At 40.6% G+C, this 17,058-nt stretch overlaps 2 protein-coding genes across 6 annotated transcripts; both read right to left on the reverse strand.

The window, feature by feature from the left end:
* Positions 1 to 1,111: 1,111 nt before the first annotated feature.
* Positions 1,112 to 2,608, reverse strand: LOC119017024 (testis-expressed protein 30-like). The gene is made up of 4 exons (XM_037093412.1): positions 2,583 to 2,608; positions 2,188 to 2,320; positions 2,037 to 2,088; positions 1,112 to 1,783 (listed from the first exon to the last, which is right to left on the reverse strand). Exons 1-4 carry the CDS (start codon positions 2,606 to 2,608, stop codon positions 1,467 to 1,469), a joined length of 528 nt encoding a protein of 175 aa, XP_036949307.1. The 3' UTR covers positions 1,112 to 1,466.
* Positions 2,609 to 6,619: 4,011 nt separating this feature from the next.
* On the reverse strand, positions 6,620 to 16,961 carry ehmt2 (euchromatic histone-lysine N-methyltransferase 2). 5 transcript variants are annotated; one of them, XM_037090587.1, is made up of 28 exons: positions 16,799 to 16,961; positions 15,713 to 15,782; positions 15,437 to 15,598; positions 14,907 to 15,190; positions 14,677 to 14,737; positions 14,478 to 14,560; positions 14,191 to 14,322; positions 13,996 to 14,067; positions 13,765 to 13,855; positions 13,484 to 13,570; positions 12,894 to 13,030; positions 12,535 to 12,678; positions 11,981 to 12,303; positions 11,659 to 11,895; positions 11,469 to 11,551; positions 11,153 to 11,259; positions 10,901 to 11,023; positions 10,710 to 10,811; positions 10,171 to 10,275; positions 9,228 to 9,382; positions 8,945 to 9,112; positions 8,712 to 8,856; positions 8,519 to 8,596; positions 8,203 to 8,318; positions 7,937 to 8,023; positions 7,766 to 7,844; positions 7,456 to 7,631; positions 6,620 to 7,309 (listed from the first exon to the last, which is right to left on the reverse strand). In XM_037090587.1, exons 1-28 carry the CDS (start codon positions 16,823 to 16,825, stop codon positions 7,129 to 7,131), a joined length of 3,615 nt encoding a protein of 1,204 aa, XP_036946482.1. In that variant the 5' UTR covers positions 16,826 to 16,961; the 3' UTR covers positions 6,620 to 7,128. The 5 variants fall into 5 exon arrangements, with proteins under 5 accessions (XP_036946482.1, XP_036946471.1, XP_036946460.1 ...); XM_037090576.1 differs by having other exon boundaries at positions 9,228 to 9,400; positions 13,484 to 13,567; positions 16,799 to 16,864; XM_037090565.1 differs by having other exon boundaries at positions 9,228 to 9,400; positions 16,799 to 16,864.
* Between the last annotated feature and the right edge of the window lie 97 nt (positions 16,962 to 17,058).

The raw sequence follows: 17,058 nt of genomic DNA on the forward strand, positions 1-17,058 counted from the left end.
GGCGCGTTGTCCTGCTGGGGGGGCACTGCCATCAAGGAGTGCTGCTGCCATGAGGGGGTGTACTTGGTCTGCAGCTGTGTTTGGGTGACTGGTGTCTGTCAAAGAGACATCCGCATGAATGCTAGGACTCGTGGTTTCACAGCCGAACATGGCATTGGAACACAATGATCAATGTTTTTTATTTCATCTGTCACTGATTCTAATGTTGTGCCTCTCAGTGTATACACATGTTAAATGCTTTTTACAAACACACTCAAAACCTCCACAAATGAACACAAAATTTCCACAAATACACTCAAATTCTCCCAAAAAAGACTAAAAATTGCACAACTCCACAGATAAACAAAAACTTGGATAGATTCACTAAAATCTTCCACAAATACACTCAAAACTTCCACAAATAAACACAAAACTTTGACAGATACACTCAAAATCTCACAAAAACTCCACAAAACCTCCATAAATTCACTAAAAACTTCCACAATACACAAAAACCTCCACAATGACACAGAAAGTCCACAAAGAGAGTCAAAACCTCAACAAATGAACAAAAAACATCCACAAATACACACAAACCTCTGCAAATTTACTAAAAGCTTCCACAAAGACACACAAAAGCTGCACAAAGAGACATGAAACTACCACTGCTCTGCTTTCTCATCTTGCAGGTGATGGACAGTTGAAAGGACAAATCATCAAGAGGAGCCAAACAATGGAGAAGAGCCGCCACTGGAGCTTGAAGGGAAAGTGTGAGTATCTTTCGCCTGTACTTTATGGGGGGCTCAAACATGGCCGAATATCTGAGTACAGCACAGTTAGCTAACAGGCTCCATGTGTTGTGTTTAATAATGTCTCGTAATAATGTCTAGTATGTCAGCATCTAGAAGGTCATTTTGAGCAGCTCCAGTAGTTGAAGGTGAAGAATTCCTCTGTGAGGTGATGAGCAAAACAGGTTTAATGATGAAGGTGTCAACAAACTTGATTAAAAGACTTAACCATATTTTGTGAAAAAAAAAGTTAAAAATCATTATTAAACAAGTACAACAAAACAAATAAAATACAATCTTGCAACATATATTAATCTATGCTCCTTGCTTGTCCGTCCAGGTGATGACCTGTAGGTTCACATCATCCAGCACCGACTCCTCAGACCTTTCTTTCACATGGCTGCCTCCTTCTATCCACAAGACCTCCACTTGGGCTTTCCTTTGCTTTATTATCCCTTCGAAAAGAACCTGAGCGAAGACAGCAAACAAAAATCACAACAGTGAGACGTAACCATCGACATCTCTCTTGAAAGATTATGTCCTGATACAGAAAAGTCAATAATCTAAGATATATAAACAATAAACTGAGTGTGACAAATACAGATACACAAAACATCAGAGGATACAGTATGCTGTACTTTAGTATATTCAAGTACAATTTAAGAATAAAAAGTAATTTAACACACATACACACAGACATTATGTACTGTATGTTTGTAACTCCCTAACCATCCTCACCCTGTCACACATGTTGTCCTTGGCGCCTGACACAAACAGCACGGGGACATTTTCAGGCAACCCCCTGAGATCGTCACTCCGCTGTTGATGGGTGTGTGTCTGTGCTGATGGGTGCAGGGGGGACGACAGGCAGATGACACCCTGCACTGCATCCTCCAATTCATTGCTCAGCTTTCGGGCTAAAGCTGTAGCAGCGTGGCTTCCCATGGACCAACCTGTGGTCAGGACATACTGAGACAAGATGTCACCTGATGTACAATACAGAGCATTTTCAGATTCTCACCCAACAGTATTTTTTTGACATTAAGTATTGTTCATTTAACTTCTGGAAATGTGGTGACTTTTTACATTATTAAACACTGAGCTAATGTCACATCAGTTTTTTGTTACTGCTTGCCATGATTTATTGCTAACTGGTTAGATATGATGTTATGTTATTATGATGCAAACTCACATATGCACACAGACATACTTCATGTATTTATGTATGTATTTCATGTGATATACAGTAAACCCACTGTTTCTGCTTACCTCCAACAAATATATGCTTGATATTAAACCTCTGCAGTGATTTTAGATAGTCCTTGGGAGGAAACACAAGTGTGCACAGAGTCTTAGAGTAGCACAAAATGACTATTCTATGAAGGAAATATTATGTGAATGAAGATGCTTAGCCACACACATGGTAAGCCTTCACTCTGTAGCCCAGGTTCAAACCTTTGCATGTGAAGCGGAGACACAGGAAGCCCTCTGAGGCCAGCACCTGTGCCAGAGACACCAGATGTCTCCACCAGCTCCATGTGTGTGAATAACAGCTGTGTGGATGTCTTCATCTGAGTCAGGGAAACACAAGGCAGCATCCAGGCACTTTGTCCCAGATGGCACCTTCACTGTGTCCTGAAAAGTCAGTGAGCACTGCTGAATGTTGTCATGAGCATTTCAAAACTGAAATGTTTTTTTTTTTTCACTGAACAGTAGATCTGTGACAAAATTTGATAGCATCTGATCTTCTAAAGCATTCATTCATTCATGTATTGATTGATTGATTATACTGTTTATACTCTCTTAAATGCTAACTAGATGACAGGTCGGTCAGAGTTCATCCCTCGCCTGGAAAACAAACAAGATTTACATTAGAATCGCAAGGTACGGAAGCCGTGAACGGCCATGGATTTTAATTTTTCATGCACTGTTTTCTTGTGATAACGACTAATTATCTTCTTATCTCGATATAACAAAGATTGTTTTCTCAGGGTAACGACTTATTATCTCGATAGAACAAAGATTGTTTTCTCTTGATAACAACTTATTATCTCGTTATCTCGATATAACAAAGATTGTTTTCTCAGGGTAACAACTTATTATCTCATTATCCCGATAGAACAAAGATTGTTTTCTCAGGGTAACAACTTATTATCTCGTTATCCCGATAGAACAAAGATTGTTTTCTCAGGGTAACGACTTGTCTCGTTATCCCGATATAACAAAGATGGTTTTCTCTTGATAACGACTTATTATCTCGTTATCTCGATATAACAAAGATTGTTTTCTCAGGGTAACAACTTATTATCTTGATATAACAAAGATTGTTTTCTCAGGGTAACAACTTGTCTCGATATCCCGATAGAACAAAGATTGTTTTCTCAGGGTAACGACTCATTATCTCGATATAACAAAGATTGTTTTCTCAGGGTAACAACTTATTATCTCATTATCCCGATAGAACAAAGATTGTTTTCTCAGGGTAACGACTTATCTCGATAGAACAAAGATTGTTTTCTCAGGGTAACAACTTATTATCTCGACATAACAAAGATTGTTTTCTCAGGGTAACGACTTATCTTGATATAACAAAGATTGTTTTCTCTCGATAACGACTTATTATCTCGTTATCTCGATAGAACAAAGATTGTTTTCTCAGGGTAACGACTTATCTCGTTATCTCGATAGAACAAAGATTGTTTTCTCAGGGTAACAACTTATCTCGTTATCCCGATAGAACAAAGATTGTTTTCTCAGGGTAACAATTTATTATCTCGATACAACAAAGATTGTTTTCTCTTGATAACAACTTATTATCTAGTTATCTCGATAGAACAAAGATTGTTTTCTCAGGGTAACGACTTATTATCTCGATAGAACAAAGATTGTTTTCTCAGGGTAACAACTTATCTCGTTATCTCGATAGAACAAAGATTGTTTTCTCTTGATAACAACTTATTATCTCGTTATCTCGATAGAACAAAGATTGTTTTCTCAGGGTAACGACTTGTCTCGTTATCTCGATAGAACAAAGATTGTTTTCTCAGGGTAACGACTTGTCTCGTTATCTCGATAGAACAAAGATTGTTTTCTCAGGGTAACGACTTATTATCTCGTTATCTCGATAGAACAAAGATTGTTTTCTCAGGGTAACAACTTATCTCGTTATCCCGATAGAACAAAGATTGTTTTCTCAGGGTAACAATTTATTATCTCAATACAACAAAGATTGTTTTCTCTTGATAACAACTTATTATCTAGTTATCTCGATAGAACAAAGATTGTTTTCTCAGGGTAACGACTTATTATCTCGATAGAACAAAGATTGTTTTCTCAGGGTAACGACTTATTATCTCGATAGAACAAAGATTGTTTTCTCAGGGTAACGACTTATCTCGATAGAACAAAGATTGTTTTCTCAGGGTAACGACTTATTATCTCGTTATCTCGATAGAACAAAGATTGTTTTCTCAGGGTAACGACTTGTCTCGTTATCTCGATAGAACAAAGATTGTTTTCTCAGGGTAACGACTTATCTCGTTATCTCGACATAACAAAGATTGTTTTCTCAGGGTAACGACTTATCTCGTTTTCCCGATAGAACAAAGATTGTTTTCTCAGGGTAACGACTTATCTTGATATAACAAAGATTGTTTTCTCTCGATAACGACTTATTATCTCGTTATCTCGATAGAACAAAGATTGTTTTCTCAGGGTAACGACTTATTATCTCGTTATCCCGATAGAACAAAGATTGTTTTCTCAGGGTAACGACTTATCTCGATAGAACAAAGATTGTTTTCTCAGGGTAACGACTTATCTCGATAGAACAAAGATTGTTTTCTCAGGGTAACGACTTATCTCGATAGAAAAAAGATTGTTTTCTCAGGGTAACGACTTATGTCGATAGAACAAAGATTGTTTTCTCAGGGTAACGACTTGTCTCGTTATCTCGATAGAACAAAGATTGTTTTCTCAGGGTAACGACTTATTATCTCGTTATCTCGACATAACAAAGATTGTTTTCTCTTGATAACAACTTATTATCTCGTTATCTCGATAGAACAAAGATTGTTTTCTCAGGGTAATGACTTGTCTCGTTATCTCGATAGAACAAAGATTGTTTTCTCAGGGTAACGACTTATCTCGATAGAACAAAGATTGTTTTCTCAGGGTAACGACTTATTATCTCGATAGAACAAAGATTGTTTTCTCTTGATAACAACTTATTATCTCGTTATCTCGATAGAACAAAGATTGTTTTCTCAGGGTAACGACTTATCTCGTTATCTCGATAGAACAAAGATTGTTTTCTCAGGGTAACAACTTATCTCGTTATCCCGATAGAACAAAGATTGTTTTCTCAGGGTAACAATTTATTATCTCGATAGAACAAAGATTGTTTTCTCTTGATAACAACTTATTATCTCGTTATCTCGATAGAACAAAGATTGTTTTCTCAGGGTAACGACTTGTCTCGTTATCTCGATAGAACAAAGATTGTTTTCTCAGGGTAACAACTTATCTCGTTATCCCGATAGAACAAAGATTGTTTTCTCAGGGTAACAATTTATTATCTCGATAGAACAAAGATTGTTTTCTCTTGATAACAACTTATTATCTCGTTATCTCGATAGAACAAAGATTGTTTTCTCAGGGTAACGACTTGTCTCGTTATCTCGATAGAACAAAGATTGTTTTCTCTTGATAACAACTTATTATCTAGTTATCTCGATAGAACAAAGATTGTTTTCTCAGGGTAATGACTTGTCTCGTTATCTCGATAGAACAAAGATTGTTTTCTCAGGGTAACGACTTATTATCTCGTTATCCCGATAGAACAAAGATTGTTTTCTCAGGGTAACAATTTATTATCTCGATAGAACAAAGATTGTTTTCTCTTGATAACAACTTATTATCTCGTTATCTCGATAGAACAAAGATTGTTTTCTCAGGGTAACGACTTGTCTCGTTATCTCGATAGAACAAAGATTGTTTTCTCTTGATAACAACTTATTATCTAGTTATCTCGATAGAACAAAGATTGTTTTCTCAGGGTAATGACTTATCTCGTTATCTCGATAGAACAAAGATTGTTTTCTCAGGGTAACGACCTATTATCTCGATAGAACAAAGATTGTTTTCTCAGGGTAACGACCTATTATCTCGATAGAACAAAGATTGTTTTCTCAGGGTAACGACTTATCACATTATCTCGATATAACAAAGATTGTTTTCTTGAGCATGAGGTTTTTTTTTTGTTTTGTTTTTTTTTACACCATTACACCTGTTTAATAACTTCATTCACTTGTTACTTTCTAGATTCCAAATAATACAAAATAATAATTACTTAAATTATAAACTACCAAAATATTTTTACAAAGACATAATCACAGTTCTGAGTTGATTTCTAATCACAGTTAGAAATCAACTCAGAAGTTATTGTATGTCATTATAGGTCAGTTCAGCCAGCAGCATCAGCATCCTAATGCATCACTTTTATTGACTACATGTATATTGTGGATACTGTTGTCACTATTGTCGTTATTAGTTATTTTTATATTTTCTTTCATTTAATCTCCGATTGTGCCCAGTGCAGCAGCTCTCCTGTTTTGCATTGTGGCCTGTAAATGCCTCCAATGGGGACTATTAACAAACTGGATGAGGAATAATCTAGACACTGTATATACAAATTAATCACAAATGATGAGGTCATTTTATAAGGCAATAAAATAAAATCCCTGGCTGTTTGATAGGGATGAAATCCTGTGTTCATACTTCTTCTGGACAACATCCGTCTATCACATCATGTTTCTAACCAGATTTAACAAGGAGAAGAATGACACTCTGAATAAAAGAGCCCAAAGATCAACTCATGAGCTAATTTATTACACTTAAGAGTGATAAAGAAAGTAATACGTACAAAAATAAAGAAAATAAAGCTAACACAATCATCCTAAATGACACTATCCATCAGGTCCTTGTTATGTGCAGTATGGGCTGTTTAATGGTTGACCCACTACTGTACTGTGTAAAAATGCATTGCATTTGTTGGCACAACAGAAAAACCACAGATTTATGACAGTTAAATGATGGCAGACTGCTAATGCACAAGCTTCATGTGTCAAGGTAGAAGGACACCTTGATATACAGTAGACATACTGTACGCACAGAATCACACAGGTTAAAAGAAATGTTAAGGCCCATGTCCTCTTCCATGACGATCAACTTCAAGGTGGCAAGTTTGTGAAGAAAAAGAGCATTTCAAGTAGGAAAAAAACAGCACCATGCATCAAAGACTGATGATGTACGTGTGTGAAATGGATGAAGTTGATCCAAAGGCCCCACTGTGCGAGTGTTTTTAAGAGTTTCCCATCAGGCTCATCCCGCAGTCGGCTCCCGACTCTGGACAAGCCTCCAATCGAGCCAGCCTGCTTTGCTCCAAGGCGATGGCCTCGGCCGAGTGCTTACATTTCTCTGATCCACACTGACAGGTGAAATACTTGCTCTTGATGTCCCAGAAGCGGTCTCCATAGTCAAATCTAGAGACACAGGCAGGGACAGTCAAGTTTTTCGTGGAGGTCTTGAATGGAGCTTCAGGCAGACAGAAGGAAAGAAAGAAAAAGAAATACAGACAGACAGAAAGAAATAAAGCAAGAAGAAAGGTGATCTTAAACGTCTCACTCACCCCAGCTCTTGTCCACTGAGGATGTCTCTGGAGCTGAAGAAGGCGATGCGGGGGAATCTCAGGTCCTGGTGCAGCATGAACACACGCACTGGGATGAGGTTTGGGTCACACAGGTGGTTGATGAAGCGGCTGATGTTGCCATAGTAGCGGGCGTCGATACAATACACCTCCCCGTCCTTCAGAGAAAACACAAGAGCAAGAACATGCATCATCTTGGAAACCCATCACTGTTCACGCAGACGGTGTATGATAAACACGCGCTCTCTCTTTCAAACACTTCATAAAATACACTCTTCATAAAAAGGTGCACCTTGTTGTCCAGGTCAAACAGGTAGGAGTCGTCTTCTCGAACATCTGCCTCTGCGTCAGAGATCAGCTCCCCAACATACCTGCGTGGACAGAAAGGAAGCTTCATATCTAACCTGTGACTTCCCCACATGAAAACAACCTGTTGTTCTCCCATTGAGCGGGTGTCTCTTACTCGCAGATGAAGCTTCCCTGTGGAATGTCCTGCAGAGCTCGGACTCCCCAGCCCATCTTCTCTGTCCTGTAGAGCTGAAGACGAACCCTGAGGGCGTAAATAATACATGATGATTTTACAGATGGTTTGATTTTATCGATCCTGATTCTTTCTAGTCAGGAACTTCAAAAGGCAATCCAATTTATAGGTTTGGTCATTTTAATAATTAGTTAAAAAGCTGTGGTTAAGTAATATTATGTCAGATCAACTATACTTAATATTCTCACTTTATTCCTGCCTGTACGACTCTGTTCTTGCACGTTCGGTAACAGGAACACGCCATGTTGCACTCAAATATAAGCGGAGGCTCAATTTTGTTGAACTCCTGGAGCAGCCGCTGGTCCTGGAAAAATTATAAAAACAAGCTGATTTGAGTTTCACCTGTCCAAAGCCCCATGGACCTCACTGACCTCCAAACCAAACCTCATTGACATTTCTGCTAATAAATGCAGATTGTATAGATATTTGTTTATCCCATGAGATATGGTTTCAGGTATTTGTTTTCTGAGCAGGTTAATGATGTAAAACAACATTTCTAATTACCTTGTCATACCAGCAGCGGATACTGAGCTGTCCACAGAGGCAGTTACTCGACGAGCAGTCGTCAGTGCAGCCACAGTGCTGAATTAAGAAAATTGAAGGCATCAGATGTATTCTTCATTGCAGATAAGTTTCAAACGTGTGTGTGTCTAGAACATAATGAAGTTCTAATGAAAGCTGTATTTTTATTTTTTACCTGTAAGTGTGTAATATTGCGGTCTATGTTCATTGCTGAAGTTTCACAGTTTTCTGAAACATATTTGTAGTCTGAAGGACAGCCCTCGTCATCCACCGCATTCACACAGGGGATCGGTACATTCTCGTAGCCCTGCGCAACGTCGCTGGAACATGAAGCGGGGACTTAATCAGTGACATATCAGGAAAACATTTGGAGAAGAGCAGGAGGTCATATGAAGGAAAGACTCCTACCTGCAGATGATTCGTTCAGTCCGAAGCATGCGATTGGTTATTCCCCTTCTAAGCTTCCTGTTGATCTGGAGAGCCACCCACACCGGCGTGTCGGGCCGTGCGAGGGTGAGAGGAGTGTCTCCTTCCCTGTTCATGATGTCAATGTCTGCGCCTCTGGATAGAAACAACCTGCAGGAGAAAAGAGAAAATTCTACATCATCCCTCAAACAATTGTGCAAGTCTGTGGGCTACAATGCAGTGGACGGGATGGATTAGATGTGGCTACAGCTGGCGATTGACTCACGTAACGCATTCCAGGTAGCCCTCTCTGGCGGCGATGTGGAGCGGCGTGTCTCCGTGCATGTTCACTGAGGCGAGGGAGCAGCCAGCGTTCAACACCAGCTCGGCTATATCCACACTCCCTGCGTACGCTGCCCAGTGGAGACACACGTTCAGCTCCTGGAGGGAAAGAGGGGACTGTTTAAAGTAATAACCTGAAATATTTCAATTCAACTGCATTTGTTTTGTCTCTTGTCACCACATGCTACAAGCCAACAGAGCTGTAAAGAGACAGGGGCTGCAGGTTCGATCCCATTTTTTTCACATTTAAATTTGATCTCCCATGTCCTCAAGCCTGATTTTGGCATTGTTACAAGCAGAAGAGGTCAGTAAAATGTGCAAATTAGAGGTCTGGTTAATGTTTTCAGGTGTTGTCTTACTCTTCCATGACAGTAAAATGAATGTATAGAAGCCATCTCACTATTTGATCATGATTAACTTTATTTCTTTTGTGGATTGTATTGATTTTGTTTATAGCTTGGGCACTCAGGGGGCACTCAGCACCAGATCAAGCACTTGTTGGGTGAGGCACAGGTTCAGGATGAATGTAGAGGGTGTGTCAGTGTCAGGTGATGCACCAGGAAGAGAAATGTTTGTTTTTTTTACCAGAGAGTGACAGAGGCTGTAACAGACCAATGTATGTTTGCTCTGATCTGGAAAATAACGCCAATCTTGCCTGAGTACAACTTGCCTGGCTTGGTGGCATGATGGCCCTTTGTTGCAAGTAACCCCCCCCCCTTTTTTTTTTTTTTTACAAATAGCTGTTATAATATATTGAATATATTTGGATTGTTAATCAGACAAAACAACGGGAAGACAAACAGGAAAACTAAGAGAGGCTGCTAGAGAAAAACACTTTTTTCATGCAACACATTCTACGAACTTTGCGTTCGCTGATAGAAACTTACTTTATCATTAATGGTGACATCAGCTCCTCTGTTCAGCAGCGCTTTGATGACCGTTACATGTTTGTGCTCTGCAGCCCAGATGATCGGCGTCCAGCCCCCGCTGTCCTGAAAGCAACCAACGTAAGAATAAGAGTTAGTGGGGTTTTCACCCATGTCAACTTGTTGGTTGCTTGGTCGTATAGCCCCCATTAACCTTCAGTGCAGATCCAAACAAAGCAACAGATCCAGGATTATTTTTTCTTACTTATTTTTCCACATTTTCATTAATTTCTCAGGGAATAATGCATGGTTTATGAGTATGCATAATTTTTATTATCCTTGGTCTAAGAATGTTGATCCAATGAGTGATTTGTCTAATGATTGGTTAGGTAATGTGGAAGAGGATTGTATGTACTGACAGAATAGACATTTTTTGACTGTTTTTCCACATTGACATGGTTGAGAAAAATGAAAGTATTTATTTTCTTGCAAATGCAAAAGTATAAAGGAATTAATGGAAATAAAAAGAAAACATACAAACATTCAGGCTCTTCCTTTACCTGTGCATTTACATCAACCTGCCCCGTTTCCAGAAGCATGTTCAAAATTTCCAGGTTTCCCAGTTTGGCTGCGTGGTGGAGGCCAGTATATCCGTCCTCCTCCTGAAGACAAACACAGACTGAAATCAAATCGACCAAACCCGTAAAAGTTCACGTTTCTGTTGTAAATTTAACCACAAACAGACACTCACAATATGATAGACACAGGCGCCGTTCTGGATCAGGTAGTGAGCCACTTCAATGTGATTGTTGATGATCGCTTCCAACAGGGGCGTCCTCATGTCTTTGTCCTGGGCATCCACTTTAGCACCAGCCTGTTGGAGGACAATCAAATATCATCTTTAATCGCAGGTTCAACTCTAGGAGATGATATTAACAGCCAAGATGAGTAATGACTGCCGTGTTTTAAGCTGCAGCTTGTTTCAAATCCCGTCATTTCTCACCTGTATGAGCATGTAGCAGATTTCCAGCAGACCTCTCTGAGCCGCAGCGTGCAGAGCAGAGCGTCTGTTCTGAGAGTCAGGCTGGTACGTTGGATCTATGCCCTCCACTGTGATACACAGACACACAAAGTTTTAACACTCACATCTGCACAGACTGCACAGGGAGCTCTTGGGCTCAGCAGTCAACAGGAAGTGTAAAAAGATATGCATTAAAGAATTTCATGTGTGATCGAACCCAGACAGTACGAGTAAAATGAGACCTATAATGAAGCTTTTGTCTTTATAAATCATCCAGACAAGTATTTTAGCCACTCACTCAGCATGAGCAGAACTCTCTGCACCTCTCCTTGTTTGGCAGCAGGATAGAGCTGGCGGGGGTGGAACCTCAGTTTCTTCTTCCTACCAAAGAAAAACAACAATGTGATCAGAACATTTTGATGTCCTCTTCTCAGCTGAAAGCTTTCTCATATCTACTGAAAATATTAGACTAAAATTTGAACTCCAACCTCTCAGTGTCCTGCGTGAGAATGGCCTTCTGCAGCGCCGCCCTGCTGGGCCCAGGTGGTAGTGCGCTTGGGCTGACAGGTTTCCCATTTGGCATGCAGAGCGAGGGCCCCACACTGTCCACTCCCTCCTCTGCAGGGGGGACGGCGGTTGCGGTTGCTGCAGAGGCTACAGGCTGCGTGGACTGCTGCTGCTGCTCCACCGCCACCGTTACCAAACCGTGACTACGCATACGAGCGCTGGAGGAGGCCGTGAAGAAGAGCACATGTAAGAAAACCAGAAAAGGGTTTGACAATATTTCTCTCGTATGTCGTCCTATTTTACCTGACAGGTCTTTCGGGCATCTTCCCATCTTTCATCCCTCCTGTTGAGGCTGTAAGCGAGGGTGCTGTGGGGGCGGAGGGCGGCAGAGACGGGGTGGTGGTGGAAGAGGCCGACATCGTGACTACGGTGGTTGCGGAGGCTGTAGCTGAGCTGAAGGAGGGGATGGTGACCTCCTGGGCCTCAGAGGCATCTTCACCACAGTGTGGACAGAAGAGCATGCCGCCGTCGTTCGCTCTGCTGCGCCCTCCGCCCAGCACCGTCACGCAACCGCGGTGAAAGCGGTGAGCGATGCGCTGGTCTGGGCAGCACTCGAGAAACGTGCCCTGAAAGAGAAGTAGAAGGGTGGATTTAAAGTAGGAGAAAGACAGATATAGATAAGGAGAAAGATGAGACGAATGTAGGATATAAAGGAGGAAAAGGGGGAGAAAAATTAAAAGATTGAGTAGGAGAAGGATGGGTATCAAGGAGGATTATGGGTATAAGAAAGCTGGATTTGAAGAGGAGAAAGAAAAAATAAGAAGTAAGAAGAGGAAAGAAATATTACCAACACTCACCGCTATGCAGAAGTATCCACACCCAGGACAGCAGTGGTGTTTGACCATGTGTGACCGATGGGCATCACAGAGAACCATGAGGGGAACCCGACTCGACGGCCGCATCGTCTCCCCTTTTACTGTCCGATTGGTGCAAGCCCTCAGCTGGCAAACAGTGCAGGAGAGACTGGAGTTAGAGATGTGGTTCCACTCACACAGACACACACACACAACTGTACTGCCACCCAAATCTACAAGAAACAAATCTAAACATATCAGATATATAGAGCTAAATCATCATTGTTAAGATTACATGTAAATACCCTATAATCTATCACATGATTACGCAGACGGAGAGCTCCTACAGAGTCAACACAAACCTCTCCGTTGATGCTCTCGGTGGCCATACACTGTCTGCTGATGCGGTGGCTGGTGCTGTCCACTCGAGGAGCCTCCATCCTGCAGCTGCACAGAGGAAGCTCCTCCAGCCGCTCCGTGTCTCCTGCATCGCTTCCTTCTGCGGGACCGATTTGATTATTTTTGAGGCAAATGTCCATTTCATATTGAAGGACATTAACAACACATGTATTTTATTGAGGTCTTCAACCCTAAAAGTGTATTATTCATATTGTACCTGAAAAGATTAATCGATTGTTCAAACGAAAATGTACTTTTTTTTTCTTCACATTTTAGTGGCAGCAATCTGAATTTCTTTGCTTTTTCTCTTGAAAACTTAATGAAATTGATAATCATTAGATAAAAGAGTTGCAGATACATTTTCTGTCAATGGTTAATCATTTCATTGTCAACTTCTTGCAGCAATTGAATAAAAGTCTTCCCATTGTCCTAGAAAGTCTCTTTCTGGGGAAGATTAAGGCTTTGGTTAATGCTACAATTATTAGGAGCAAAAGATAAGGAAAAGGCAATAATACCTTCAAAAGTGACAAACACAAATCACTCATGAACATACCATGATGAGGGGAAAGTGTCAAACTGTCAGCAGCAGCGATGTCCAGAGCGCCTAGAGGAACCTCTGTGTACTCAGTCGTCCTTCCTGCTGAGGAAAAAAAAAAAAATCACATGAGATACATGTTAGAAAATTATGCAGTTAGTGAGGCAGAAATGCTTCGATGCAGTAAAAATAAAAATAAAAAAAACAGTCCGGTCACCAATCAACAGAAAAATGAACATTAAAGTCTCGACAAACAAAATTTGATTTTGATTCAAGACCCCACAGGTAACATCACTCACCTCCGACTGTCTCCACCACGTCGGCTGTGTTTGACGACTCCTCGCTCTCGTTTCTACTCTGTCTGGCTCTCTGTGTTTCAGACTCTGAACTCTGCAAGGATAAAATGTCCGAATATAAAAAAATCTATCATGTGTAAAAAAATGAGTTACACAGTGTCTGTAAAGAGAGATTAGTGTATTTTTAAGAACATCACAAAGTAATTATGAAGCTTGTAAAATAGAATCACTCACATGATCTGACATGTTCACTGACCCCTCTATGTCTTTAGCGTGCTGCCTTACTTCTGCTCCACTATCTTCAAACTATGAAAGAAATAAAAGGAATTAGTTTAACAATAGAAATATTATTGCTATTGCATTGCTCTAAATAACAACTGCAATAAGTGTTCACTTTTAATGGACAATAAATAAATCTGAGCATCACACCTTTTCTAAATCTTGGGCGGACGGACTGGAAATTCGAGTTTTTTCCTCTTCCGACCTCCCCGAGCTGCTGTTGTTTTTCTCTTGTGAAGTTTTTGTAACAGACTCCATCTTTTTATGGAATAAGGTTTCTTCCTAAATTCAGGAAAGACATTTGCAATGAGGAATATTAGAGGGACAGTTCAGTTTGAAGACAAAAATACATATTCTTCCTTTTTCCTGTTTTGGTGTGAGTGGCTAAACCAAGTATTTTAAGTTTCAAATATATACATGCAAACACATAATCTTACCACCGTCTGAGCATTGTCTGGAATATTCTCTGACTTGGCAGGTGTTCTGTCAGATGAATGATCCAGTTTTCTCCTTTTGGCAACTATTGGGAGCATAAACCATAACACAGTGAGTTTCAAGGCTCTCCAACTATTTTGTAATCATAGAAATTTGATCATTTTATGCAGGAAACATTTGTGACTGTGAGTATTTACTAACCTGTTTCAGAGTCGGGGGAAAGGCAGGCAGAAGATGCTGAAGGTGCCTCCGTGTGGCTCACCTATAAAAAAAAAAAAAAAAAAAAAACAGTGAATGACTCAACGTTACAATCAACAACTGAAAAACTGCTAAACTGTTGTGTCAGTGGATGGAACATTTTTAATACTTCATGAAACACTTTCAAGAGCATTACATATTTGCTTTTCCTCATACCAAATGCAAAGGCTTACCTGGGCTGGTGGTGGCCTGTTCATGGTCTTGCGGGCCCTGTGGATCTTAGGTGGGGCAGGTGAGACAGAGGGAGATGAGGAGGTCGTGGCAGAGGAGGAAGATGTAGAGGATGAGGAAGAGGAAGATGACGAGGAAGAGGAGGGAGCAGGGGCATGGACGGTTTTACTGCTACCTGGCCCAGAAACACTCATCTTTGCTCGGCCAGGGGACAACGATGAGGACGTAGAAGGAGAGGGGGACATCGAAGAGGCCGACATTGATGGAAGGGACTTTGCTGCATGTCCTGTAAGAGGAAGGTGAGAGCAATGTGAAAAAAACCTATGAGAGATTTCAAGAAACATAAGGAAAGTCTCCAGGAAATTTTCGAAATTACACAAAACTCTAAAATAAAAAAAAACAGCTGTAAAATGTCATTGAACGAGGTACTACCAGATCAACAACTCGTAAAATTTGAGACACATCAAATTACTCCGACAAAGAGCCACCTTTTCGGTAACATCACTGAAAGATGTCTGGACCTGTGTCTTACCTACAGCAGGTTTGTTTGGAGAGGAGGACGGTGACCACGTCTCATCCTCCTCTCCAGCTCTGGAAGCATCCTTTCCAGACTGCTGAGATGACAGCATCGATGGCATACCACCCATTGGCTCTGTCTTCTGGGAAACAGCAGCTGAGGTGGAGGCCACATTATCTGAAATTTTTAAGTTCTCCATGAGTTGTTACAGGTACCACTGACAAAACTCATGCATGAAATCTGTTGATGTATGTTCGGAAAATACAGAACTTGTTATGGCACCAGACGTACCTTCTTTCACATGACTTGGTCCAGCTAATGACTCTGCATTTGTTTCTGAGTCATTTCTTTCGAGAGGCTCCTGGTAGAGAAACAAAACATGGCAGGAAATATAATATCCATTTGTCTTTTTAAAAAGCAAATGATAACAGATTAGCAGCAGTCTTTCAAGCACATTAACGAAGGCTGGCAAAACAGTAACACAGTACTCACTAGCCAGGATTCCCCATTGAACAAAGTTTATACTAGGAGCAAATGCATTATCTGGAGCTGATATTCAGCATTTTTTGCTATTCTGAATGGTTACATTAGATATAATGTGGTAACTTGCCTAGTTTCAATAATAACATATCCAGTCCCCAGACACACGCACTAATTAATTTTGTGTCAACAAACTTAAGTTAAACAAAGATCCGATCAGTAAAGTCTGTTAACGTATTTATAACTGCCAGAATTCCGTTTTTAGTGCAGTTGCGTGACTAACTTCCGGGTTCTTTACTCCAAAATAAACCTGTAAACCAATGGCCGTTTTCTCGGATGTTGCGTCACGTGCCGCCATCAGTCAATCAACCCATTCATGCCTTTTAAACAAACCGATGCAAGACCTTTCAGCTAACATTAGTCCTTACAATAAAATGGAGTGAAGATTTAAAACGTTGAAAGTTTAAATTCATCTGCTTTCACTTGTATTAACGTTATTTTATCATTATCACAGAGTGAAAAGGAGAGTTTAGGTGTTTTAGCTTTGAAAACTGGTTCCAACTTCCCAATCGCCGATTGTGATAAAAGCAACACAAGAAAGAAGGCTTGCGCAGTGATATGAAGCAGAAAGAAATACAAGAAATAACAATCACAATGTTAGAGTATTTTTTGTTAGCTAGTTGACACAAAAAAAATGTTACAGGCTAACGTGGCTAGCAATGTAGCACAGCTTGCAACAAAGACGTCTAATAATCGACCAATAGGGACATTTTGAATTGTGTCAGCCTGCAGCTTAATTTGCATGTTTTCGCTATGTCGGCTAACGCGTTTACAAGTGGTTAAAGAGACGTGAATTCCGTCAGCATGCATGTTTTTGCGTTGCAGTGGGTTTGCTACCTTTGCCGTTGTCTCAGATGCCGACATGTTTCCCGATGACCACCACCGACGTATATGAACGTGCCGCGTCACGGACCAGGCCCCGCCCCCTCGTGTCCGTTGATTTCTTGAAGCGCTGATCAGAAGTCAGCGTGCGTACTCCGCTTTTACGGCTAGCCGCGGTGAGCACCCTAACGCCGAAACCGATTCACAGTCAGTTTGGTGGCGACGGAGCAGCGGTTTTGTGTTTTGCTGTCACGGGATGCGCTTCCTCCTGAAAG

This window comes from Acanthopagrus latus, chromosome 3, assembly GCF_904848185.1.
Source record: "Acanthopagrus latus isolate v.2019 chromosome 3, fAcaLat1.1, whole genome shotgun sequence".
Taxonomy (NCBI): Eukaryota; Metazoa; Chordata; class Actinopteri; order Spariformes; family Sparidae; genus Acanthopagrus; species Acanthopagrus latus.